General features: G+C 38.0%; 1 protein-coding gene across 9 annotated transcripts in view; it reads right to left on the reverse strand.

Annotated features, from left to right (window-relative positions):
* Positions 1–883: 883 nt before the first annotated feature.
* GRIA4 (glutamate ionotropic receptor AMPA type subunit 4) overlaps positions 884–12,083 on the reverse strand; it is a 221,057-nt gene continuing 209,857 nt past the window's right edge. The window contains exons 14-17 of one of the 9 annotated variants that reach the window (XM_027634801.1): positions 11,022–11,136; positions 8,666–8,800; positions 7,143–7,325; positions 1,913–2,025 (exon numbers count right to left, since the gene is read on the reverse strand). In XM_027634801.1, coding sequence (XP_027490602.1) covers positions 7,191–7,325; positions 8,666–8,800; positions 11,022–11,136 — 385 coding nt within the window. In that variant the 3' untranslated portion in view covers positions 1,913–2,025; positions 7,143–7,190. Of the gene's footprint in view, positions 2,026–7,142; positions 7,326–8,552; positions 8,801–11,005; positions 11,137–12,083 lie in introns of those variants that run through there. The other 8 variants (XM_027634632.1, XM_027635127.1, XM_027634957.1 and 5 more) reach the window with 8 other exon arrangements.

Here is a 12,083-nt window from a genome sequence, read left to right on the forward strand (position 1 = left end):
ATTTATATCGTTGATATCTCAACTGAAACTAATGCCTGCTTTTCTACTTTGTAGCTGTCTGTATCACACAGAAGGAGTATCACCTCAGTAGTGCCTTTGGTCATCCTTTGTGGCAGTTGTTGAGAGTCGGTCACTGCTGGGCAACATTAGACTCCATCCAGCGCCCACACTCTGCTTCGTGAGAGCCCTGGGGGCCGAGATAAGCACCAGCACAGGGCTTTGGTGAAATGTAAGCCATTGAAACATGACCCCTCATGAGCCTGGCAAAATCATGAGAGCACTAGAAGCTATGATTAATCCAAGTTTTCTCTGATTTGCAGACTGGGGTCTGGCATGAAGTTGTTACCTGGTTGCAATATGCTGGATTTGGACATTACTGCCAGGTCTAGTATGGTCAAGGAGAATGACCCTCACAGAACAAACCTACTGCAACTTTGCACCTACAGACATGCCTACTCCTGTTGACCTTTGGCTTTTATTCAAATGGTGGCTGCTAGTCTTTTCCTGGTGTGCCACTGATAGGCTGGATGATGAAAACTGAGGTTGCTGGGTACCAAGTAGGCTGTATCTATTGCATCACTCTGAAGGAGTCATTTGTACTTTCCTGCTCCCTGGCATCCTGTCCCTTGACCTACCCAGAAGACACTAAATGGTCCCTAGCATCTTGGGTAGGGTTTTAGTGATTAGAACTAAAGTATTTAGTGAATAATCAAGACAATACTTTGGCTGCTTTGAGTCCCTCCTCCCTATGGACTTTAAGCACTTGAAAAATCTGCAGGGACTTAGACTTTCTCTTATAAGATACTGCATCCTGTTGTAAGTAATAAACCACCTTTTCTTTTTTTCCAAGTGACATCCCTAATGATCAGAAAACAACTCAAGCTCTGTCAATATTATAAGAACATTTGTCGTTTTATTCTTTTTGGTGGGTACAAAAACCACAGTTTCTTACACAGAACAAGATTATAAATAATATCTGTAACATGAGTGACCCGTAGTCTCTTTTGATTCTACACTGCAGACTGATGAAGTACTCTAAACATTTTATCATTTTTGTTTCTTGTATTAGACAGATGCAAATCTTTTGAACACAGAATGATGGAACAGAATGAAGGTAACAGCAAACAAGAGGATGACCAACAACTTTTATAAAAAAAAAATTCTCTGAATTTTATTACAGTGATGGCATTTTATATCAATTATTGCAATGATTTTTCCCTAAGATGGTTAGAAAAAAGAATTGTGTTGTCCTCTACTGAATTTACATCAGTTAAAAAGCAAGCATGTTTCAATATTCCTCTTTTTCCAAAGAAAATGTAAATAATTTCTTTATTTTTTTCACAGGATTTACATATTTATTTTTTTTATCACAGTTTAGTGATTCATTTCTACAGCTGAAGAGCTGAGTATTCTTCCATTGTATATATTGATGTTCTGGAGACACAGGTTAGCATGTTCATTGATTTCTATAGCTATTTTTCTCTCTCTCTCTTAAGACAAAGACCAAAATGGTGTCCTTTCTGAGCATGTTCTTCACAGTTTAATGCGCTAAATTGGCAAGTCTTATTAGTTTTAAGTCCACTCAAGTGAAATTTGTTGCTGTTAATACACCCTTCCCAGCCCCCTCCCCCCAACAAAACTAAATTATGAATTTTCCTGATATAAAATCTGAGTTTGGGTTTCCGAGCTGAGCTCATGCACACATTGTTGCTGATGATGTCTGGCGCATTCGGACGTACTTCCCTTTCTCAGCCAAATTATTGGTTCATCAATGACACTCCCATGTCGTTACAGTCTGTGCTGTGTTCCCATCAGTCACCAACACAGTTTAATTAAGGCACTCAATTATTTTTTTGGTTTTTATGGTAGGTCCGATGCAATTACAGCCAATCCTGAACTTTGTCTAATTGCAGTTCCAGTATGCACGGCCTTCGGGCAGTCGGGAGTCAATACACGTCCGTTTTCTCCCACACTCCCTGTGATGGATAATCTGGCTTTGTTTCTTATGGCTTCAGAAAAGGTAAGCTGGGTTTGAAGAAAAAGCAAAAAAGAGGAAAGTGTTATAATGTTTCCATCCTTCAACTAACCAGAACACAGCAAACACCAAAATATTAAATTTTAGACATCTGCATTTTTTATGTTAACATTAAATATAAAAATAGTAATAATCATAAATAATCATAAATAGCATTTAAGTCTACTGAGGAAAAAAGACTAGCAATTCTGAGGGTAAATTTCATTACAATAAATCATTACTAATTTAAATATAAAATCTTGATTTGATAATGAAATTAACTGATGAGGCAATACCTTCATCTAAACTTCTTCAAACTATATTTACATACAGGGGAAAGGTCTTTATGAACCTGACAGCATTTGCATCTGTGAATAAAGTCATGCACAGGTGTTTATAGGCTTAGACCTTCAACTAGGAATGTCAACATAAAATCTAACTACTGAAAACAGTTTATAAATTGCAATAGCCAGATCATCTATCTTTGTGGTAATTCCGTGGTTCACATCAAAAGAAATTATTACTTCTTTTCACCATGCAAATATTTAGTACCAGGAAATCTGAGAACTGTCCTCAGATCTCTTTCAGATATATATATTTCCCTACAACTAGAGAAGGTGGGAACTTTCAAAGAAAATTTAATGTATTGAAAGAAAAAACAGTTTTCTACATTGTCTAAATTTTTTACAAGAAGGTTTAAATTTTTTTACTTTAAAATCTTTACTTTTAGATAAATCAGAATAAAATATCTTGTTTAGTGACTAAGTTACTCAAGAAAAAAATTTGGATTTGTTTAAAGATTTGTAGTTATGCTATCTAAGTCATCCAAAAATTAGTAACTTAATCCAATAGAGCATTCTGATGTGTTAATAGAAAAAGCCAAGATGACTAGTTTAGAGTAAATGTTTTCCAGATGACTAAAATTATGGAAGGTGTCTAAGCTGAAACAATGCAGCAAGGACACCTGGAACAACAGGCACCCAAATTACGCTACACTGAAAGAGATTTCAGAGGTAATTATGTTAAGATATTAGTGGGGAAATCTGACTTCTAGTCAGCAGAAGCTATAGTCTAAGAAACTAACCCATGTACATGGTGTGCAGGGATGCAGTCTGAAATACCAATTGGAAAAAAACAGAGACAGGAGGGTGCATTCACATAGGAGCAAAGGGATGACAAACATCATAATATCATTTTATTTGCCTTATTACTGATCTCTGCATTTCAAACTTTATCCCTCTGAGCCCAGTTTCTCCTTCTCAGGTAGCAGTGAAATTCTGAGCTGGTGTTTGATATGTGAAGTTCATTTTATATATGAGTGCATGTGTATAGGGATAGGGAGAGTCCTTAAAGCTCCCAAACATTTCCACTGCTTCTGGTGCACTTCTATGGAAATGCACCAGTCTAATGTTGTATTGCTCTCAGAAGCTCTTTCAAAAGGAGTTATCAAAAATACAGTGACTGTTGTGGCACAGCTGGGGTTTGGATATAAAAGTAATTTTCCAAATCAATTACCCTAAAAGCTTCAGCCCTCACAAGTAATCTGAATTCAGGAAAAGGCCTCAGTTTACAGAGGGCATTATGGCATTCCCCTTATATAGAAAAAACTTGGCTTTGGTAATTGTCAATTGCAATGCCCAAAGTCACCCTTTGAAAAGTTTCCCTGCTGCCACTGTACTTTGTGACAGGAACTGTTAACAAACATATCTTGACCTCAAACAACACCCAGATACAAAAAGGGCAGCAGAGGTAATGAGGGAGTGGGAACCTGGGCCTATATAGTACCAAAAACTTCAACTACTTCCCAGCAGCAAATAAAAATCTCTGCATTTGCAAAGCACAGAAACAATGCACTGTGGTGTAGAACCACATAGTGCGTGTCCAGAGCCCCGTTGCAAATGGATGTTGAGGACTGGTAACTCTCTGTAGAAGTGCACAGAACATGTTTTGGTCGATGGCAAGAAAAAAAACAAAGGGGCTTTAGTTTCGGGGAAGGGTGAGAGTCCAAACCAGATTAGAAAGCAAACTTGGGTGGAAAAGAGACAGCTTACTCCAGATGTGCTAAATTTCCCAGAAATTATGTACCAGAGTCTCTCCACTATGTTGATCAGCTATCTGTTCATAGCCATTCAGAGTTTGCCACTGGGAAATCTAAGTGGGAGCACAGATTTACAGGGGATATATGAGTTGTGTGTAACTGTGGTTTAGTAGCTCAGTCTATATAGCTTTCTGGTCATTAACAACAGACTCGGAACAGAAAGACAATAAAAAGGATCCCACCAAAAAAAAAAAAAAATTAAACGAAAATAACAGTTTCTCAGCAGCTTTCCACAGAAGAGCAGAAAAACTGCAAGAAAATAACTCTTCTCTCATGGCAGAGATACCAACAGCTCAGCAACACACCACAGAAACAACTCAGACAATTACAAAGCCAGGAAGAGCAGGTCAAACTTGTACTTGGGACAGTGCCATAAAGCCAAGTAACCAGGTAAGATTCTGCTTTGTATTTTAAACTACGCTACAGGTAACAAGCCAGGCTAATACTCTCCTTAATTGTTCTGCTACAATTTCAGATTTATGCCCTGGCTGCAGAAACAGTTTCCGGAGCAGCTGGGATTAGAGGGAAAAGTCCTGGTATGTACTGTGAATATTAGCCAAACTGTGAAAGTATCTTAGCAGTAACTGTATGCAGTTAATAGTGATAATGTATTTTCAAATTTGTCATTAGTTTTGATTAAATTAGTTGTGGAATTAATCATGTGAAAACACTGACTTCCTTGTTCCTAATGGGAGATGGGAATTAGGAAACTAATATCCTCAGTCTATGTAATACAAATATCCTAGCCTGTGTGAGTTCTTTTGTTGTTTACACTCCTCTAGTACCTGGATCACATGAAGGTGTCTTTGGCACAAATATCTAAGATGAACTTTGAATGGATTTTTCTATCTTGACTATGAAATTAAAAGTATACAAGTTAAAATAAGTGCACTACACATTTACTGAGCCATCCTGTAGCACTTCACCTTTTTTGTAGTTAATTGTAATAATAATGTTTTTCATTGATTTTTGTAGTTTTGTATTTAATTTCAGTCATTAGTTATAAACAATAGCATGGGATAGGAGAGCAAGAGAAGACAGCTGAGCTGGAAGCTGGTTCCTGAGCTTCATGGCCCACTGATGCAGCCACAGAGAGGAGGTGGTGGTGGCTGGCTGGATAATGGAATAATCCCTTCAAAAGTCTGTGGGTTTGGCGTGAGGAACTCAGTATAGAGCTTTGCCCTAGAGCAGCTGGAGAGAGGGATGTTAGGGTCTGCACTGTTCTCGGCATCAGCTCCACTTGTATAGTAAGGGCTTACTATGGATACACAAAAACTGAAAACTGCTGACCCAGGGAATAGGAAGGGCTTGTTCCCTCCTTAAGCAAACTTCCTTCTCTGCCTTCAGCAGATGCAACTGCCTATCATCCCTTTTCAATGTCTCTATGCCACACATAGAGATTAGTCCTTTACCATATAGAGCAGTCCATACATACAGACTAGCCCTTCATTTTCTGCTGCCTCACAAGCAGGTGAATTCCCCTGGAGTAACTCGTGTTTGACTGGCTGAAACTAAAATAAAAACAAAACCATGGTAATGAATATTAATAGAGGATTATTTAAGCTATTTTAAATTAGTTTAAAACATATACCATTAAAGCTATTTGATGTTAGCTTAAAAAGTCAGCATGTTGGTTACTCATGCAGGTTAGAACCACCAAGCATCTTTCCATATCAGCAAGTTTTAGTTCTAATATGATCTCTTTACTCCTTGGATAAATAAACATATCAAAAGTTTCAAAATGCAGCAGACAGACATATTTCTGCAGAAATATGTGCAACCAGTTTTGTGGGCTCTGTACTGCTGCCAGCTAAACAGGTGTTTATGACTAGCACATGTATGAACAACAGATGGCATAGTCATCCTGTGCAGAGTGCAGCACACAGGTACCCCTCACTGCCTCTGTGGCAAGGGGAGGATGGCTGGACCTTGGCAGTCTTCCACATATGAGCATAAGCATTTTTATAAGAAGTCCACCTGAAATTTTTCAGGTAAATATTATATCAAATAGGCAGAATGAAGAATTTTAGAAGTCTGTAAATATTTGCTCAAAATCCTAGTGATTTGTTTGTGAATTTTAAAAGTCTGCAACCTAAAATGTTTTCAAGTGACTATTAGAAGTTTTGACTGACCCAAACATGAATTTTCAATTTAAAAATATGCAACATTCTTGTATCTTTTTTCTGTTCTTTTAAATGTATTTTTCCTATAAGAATTAATCTCTATGTTGCAAGAAGTCTCATGGAAATCCAAGCTTTAAAGAAAGCCGATCTTTCCTTAAAAATGATCTTTTCTTAAAAAATAAAACCCAGCTCTATTTTTTTTATGACAAGAAAAACTAAGGCTAAAAAAAATTCTACAAGTATAATCATAGTGTTGCACTTAAATCACAGATCTGTGTGGGAACTGTGCGGATTGTCAAGTCACGCCATGTTTAATGTGCACAGACAGTTTTGGTCAGGTCAGTATTTGAATGAAAGCTTAATTCTTTTGTTTGCTTTCTTAAAGACTATGTTTTGAATGTATTGCATTCTGTAAACTTGATAAGGAATATATTTTCTACGACTCTTACTTTTATACCAGCCTTGGGACACTCTCAGTTATGAGCACATCACTAAACAATGTAAAGGAAAAAGCACTCTTCATTTGCATTTTGCACAGTTACTTGCACAGGATTACTTCTTTTTAAGACCGCTATTCCTGACAGTAGGGAGTGAACTTGGGAGATTAATATTAGCATCTGAAGTCTTGATTACCAATTCACAGTAATGAGCACTGGCCTATACCCTTAGAGTCCTCCTGACACCTACTCTGGCTCACTTTTTCTCTAGTAAACAAAGTGCACACCTAACACTTTTTTTTTTTTTTTAACATGGGGAAATTTGGCAGCTCTGTTAGGGTTAAAATATATCCAGTGTCATGATTTTTCTACAACAAGGAACAAAAGAAAACTACACAGCAACAGTATGTTTGGGACAACTTCCCAGCCAGCGTACACCAAGCCCCCTCCCTTGCCCCCCGAGAACCCACCTATTCCTCGCAGCGCTCCAGCTATCATGCTCAAACACCATTCTCTGCTCACTCTGTGTTTGCTCTGTACTGTATGGTTCGGTATTGTACCGGCTGTGCCTTTAGGCTGTAAGCTCCTCGGGACAGGGACCTGTTATGTGTTTGGCACACTTCACCTATTGTACAGCGCCGTGTACTCCAGCGCTATATAAATAATAAATAAAAAATGATAATTTTATCTCCAGTTGTTTCCTACAATTTTTTTTTCTAGGTGGCAACATAAGTATTATATTCGTCATCTTGTTTCTCTAAATCTTTGTTTCTTACTTCCACTATAAGGATGGCTCAGTGATTTCAGGAAAATGTAGCTCAAGTTTTTTGTTCACAGAGCAGTGGCTTGCTATTTGCAAGGGCAAGGGAGCTCTAGGTAGCATAACAGGGTAGGGTCCTAGCTGCACATTCATGTATAAAGCAGCCCATATAGCTTGGGAGCTATGTAAAAGTTATATTTAGAAGCTCAATTTGCTGCTACGTGCCATTTCCAAAGGTCAGAGTGTTGATTTTTCTAATCATTAGTTGGCAAGATACTCACTGTACAGATGAAAGCAAGTACATTAGTAAACCACCCCTGCATGCCTACTCAGGAGAGCTATGCAGGATGCAGCTTGGCAGCATCAATTGTTCAGCCTCTAAAATGACTGTGTGAATATCTAAAATGCACTAGTCTTGACCTAAGTAAGGGGTATGTTATTGAAAGCTGAGGACAATAATCAAGGTCTATCCACTGGTTAGTGACTTTATGTGACTCTTAAGAGTGGGTAAAGATTGACCTGAAGCAGGATATTGTGAAAAAAAAAAGTGCCACACAATTAGCATAAAACATGTATCAAAGGGAGGTTGAAGGGACATGGAGGGGAGGAAGGAGAGAAGGTAAAACAACATTTAGACTTCTTGTAACAGTGCCTTTTCTTCCATTACGTTAACTATGGTTCAGTGACATTGCCTATCCTAAATCTTGATTATAATGAAGTTCCAGTTAGGGCCAACATCAAATGATACAGGCTTGCAGCAATTTGTCACTAGTAGAGTGCAAACCTTCGACAAAACAGAGTACTCAATCAAGCACTTAAACACTGGCCCTCTGGATATATACTTTCTAATTTCAAATAGTTGTCATCTTCCAACTGATTTGACAACTTTGAGCTGTTCAAACCATATTTTTCATGTTAAAAATTCCTTGCAATGCAGATGTCTATTAGCAACATAGAATAATATACTGTACATCTGCAGCCAAAAGAACTGAACCACTTTGCACTGAAGTTTTCCAAAATATAAAGCTCTGTTCAGAAGCAAGCGCCACTAGACAGACATGTCACAACACTGCGTTACAAGATGCATCACCCACTCGCTGTAGTAGGCCCTAAATCCTACCCCTAAATTTTAATACTTTCGGTTCCATATACGTTGTAACCTTCTCTATAAGTTGCTAAATTCTGGGTATTCTGCGAGGAAGTTGGGTTAAAAGTCTGTGCACTCTTTGCCACCTTCATTCGTTTCGCCTCTGCCCTGGACTTGTAACAGAACTCTATCAAAGCCACCAGCATTGCCAAGCCCAAGCCTCCAACCAGAATGTAGAAGACTCCAGCAACGTTGCTGAGACTCAAGGCACTCGTCTTGTCCTGGGAAAACAGAAGTGACACAGTTAATCCTGGAAAACAGATGCCCAGAAGCACAAGCCACATATTAAAACATTGGAAATGGAAATAAATAACATTGTTTAGCTGAAATTTAACAACAGTCGTCTACACACTTTCCCAAAATTTGACCTATCTGGATCTATAAAATATATTTTAAGCAACTAGTTTTCCTGGTCGGCATAAAAATATTATAAGTTTATTGCTAACATATCGGGATGTCATTGCTTGCTTACTGCAAAGCATTGCTTCCATTAAGTGGAGAATTAGGCAATGACATGTCTAGTTCTCTTTAGGGGACATTTCAGCATTGATATGAAACTGCATTTATGTAAAGCTCTTCAGAAGCCTTGGAATCCAGAAATCCATTTATATCAGACAAGACTCTGCTTGATCTTTACAAAAAACAGTAATTGTACTTGTGGTAGGCATTGCTGTTAAGTTAAAAGATCCAGACTGAGCTTCTGATACTTAAATGACAGGTGAAAATAACATGTGAGGCTTAATTTCTTTCTTTGAACAAACACTTCCTCTGACAGTGCACACTGTACCATACACATTGCGATATATTTGCCTCTTACCTATTATTGCATTTTGGTTCTTTTTACTATAGATACAGTTCTGGAACATGCCCATGGACTACTAAGGCTCAATAACAGTATACTTCTAAATAGCAATTTATAAAATTTTACACATTATTGATAATTTAGATAACAGTGAGAGCTTTCTTTAACAAATTATTAAATATATAGAATTTTACAAACAATTGCCTTCTTGGATGTATTTACTACTCTACATTTCTCTATACTTCACTGCTGAGTTATGAATCACATTTTTTTGACTTGAAATTCCTGTGCATTTTTAGCATAGTTCTCAAGGAACTCTCTCAGGATTGACTCCATATGCTACATTGTGTGCCTTAAGATACTTATAAAGCTTTATTCTTATGCAGACTATATAATCTTTAGCTAAAGTATGTAGAGTACTTAAATTCTGATTGTAATCTCTATAAAATTTTAACTTATGAAGAATGCAAAAAATTTGGATATTTAATTTAAGGAGGCACTATTTATTGTGTAATCAGTAGATTAGCACAGTAACATTTTCCATGGGTGTACAGAGGTGATTGGGGCTTATATCTGTGTTCTGCTTTGTCTGTCTTTTTAGCTGGCTAAGAGGAGTCTGAATATCTTGGAGATGGCTGTTCCTCTGGTGGCAATTGCTAACACTGTGCTTGCAAACAGAGGAAACAGGACTGAGAAAGACTTGCCCTAATGTAGGTGGTGGGTTGAGGCTTTCTCAGCTGTCATTTACGGGTACTCTGTTATCCTCTTAACTGGTTTTCACTCCTTTCTTCAAAGCACTTGCCAGAAAAAGCAAAATGTGTTGAAAGCTTGCTTCCCACGCTACTTTTATCTGAGTAACTCTCAGGATGTGCAGGCAGCAAGCAGCAGGCCCCATCACTCTTTCATTTTAGCTGTGGCTGCACAGGCTGACACTGAGTCAGTCACTGTGAAAAAATGCCAGATTTTCCAAATTGAGGGCTGGAACTGACTGTGGTGCTTCCCAGCCACCAGAAAATACCTGCTTCTGGATCTGTTCCCAAACAGAGAGAAATAGAAGAGGCTCTACTCCCTGGAGCTGTCAGTATTACTGTTTGGGAATGGATTAGGATGAACACTGGAAGCTGTAAAAAGTGATTAATTATTGAAGGCTTTCACTTCAAAGCTCAAGTCCTCCTTGGCTACTCAAGCAGCCAGGGCCATTCCCAAAGACAGCCAGACACCATCTTCCTGGGCAGCAGTGAAAGGCAATGCTTTCCGCTAGCATTTCTCCTTTTCAGAAAAATGCTGAGGTAGCCCACCTCCAAAAGAAGATGTGAAGGGACATTTCCTAAATAGTCAATGGGAAAAGTCCATCCCCTCCAGGTAGGAAGGAAACAACTAATCCAGTCTGCCTCTCCCAAATGCAAAAAACCTGCCTTGTATTTCTTCATGCTCTGAACATGTAGGATGATGTTTATATATCACTGAAGACTTTAAAATGCAATAGTGCTTCCTTAAATTAAAGTGAGACCCCCATCAAGATGGGCCAAAGCTGATTTGTTCTGTCTACAGCTGCTTATTTTATTACTAAGTCATTTTGTTTATTACTTCCTCTACCGCTTTGTGAACACGATAGTAGGTCCCGAACTGTAGCGACTGACCTTACTTCCAGAGTCCTTGGGTCCACATTCACCTTTATCGTACCACCATTTGTTTTTCAGCTTGTCTAAGACGCCTGCCTCACTGAGTTTCAAAACGGCAAGGTTTACAGGAGTTCTTCACGTGGAAAATAACATAAATAACATTATATATGTTATTTTATGTTATTCAAGTAAAACTACATAGAATCGCATTGCAAAGTGACAGAGCAGAGGCCACAGTGGGTGCTATGTCATGTACTGTTGGCCCAGGTTTAGAGACAGACATATGACCGGGACCTGCTCCATCGCTTTAGGTAACAGGCACATACTGCTGGGGAAAATTTGTAAATAAATAGTATGCAATTACTGTGAACCCAAAACTATTGGCTTAGACATATTAACAACATACCCTTCAGAGATATATGTAATACAAGTGGATATACAACTTAAGAAACATTAATTTGTGTTCCTTGCTTTCAATCTATTCTTAGTTTGTATGCATACAAACTAATAATATGATTTGACTATAGGTATTTCATTTACTGCCCTCAAAATTATCCTGTCAAGAAAAGAAGATGCTTCATGCAATTTGCTGCCCATAAACACTTGGCACAGCCTTGTAATAGGTCTGCATGCAAAGAACTCAGAGGAAGAGCTACAGTGATAACCTTATCTTCAGCTAAGAACATGACAGTGAGGCTTTCATTTTCATTTCCTGTTTCAACACTATTTTAAAATTCAAAGTTTTTCCTTAAATCTCACTTATTCACATCAGTGTAGCTTCTTTTACTGGTGATATTTGCTGTGGGTGATGTAATAGAGTTAAACAATGAAATTAAACACAATTTGATGCCTCAAAGTTATGAACTGCCTGGGATTTACACTGAAGTTACTTAAACTCAGTGAATAACCTCAGAGTATTATGGTAATGCCCCACTTTATGCAGTTCTACCGGTTTATTTTTTAAAAATCTATGAAATTTATTACCAGACTTACTCGATGTACTTTCCACTTTGAATCATTGTCCAATTCTTAATGTGGTAGCCTATGGATATCTATTTATGTGCAGGTGTGCAGGCAAAT

Source organism: Corapipo altera, unplaced genomic scaffold, assembly GCF_003945725.1.
Source record: "Corapipo altera isolate COAL_440 unplaced genomic scaffold, ASM394572v1 0, whole genome shotgun sequence".
In the NCBI taxonomy this organism is placed as follows: domain Eukaryota; kingdom Metazoa; phylum Chordata; class Aves; order Passeriformes; family Pipridae; genus Corapipo; species Corapipo altera.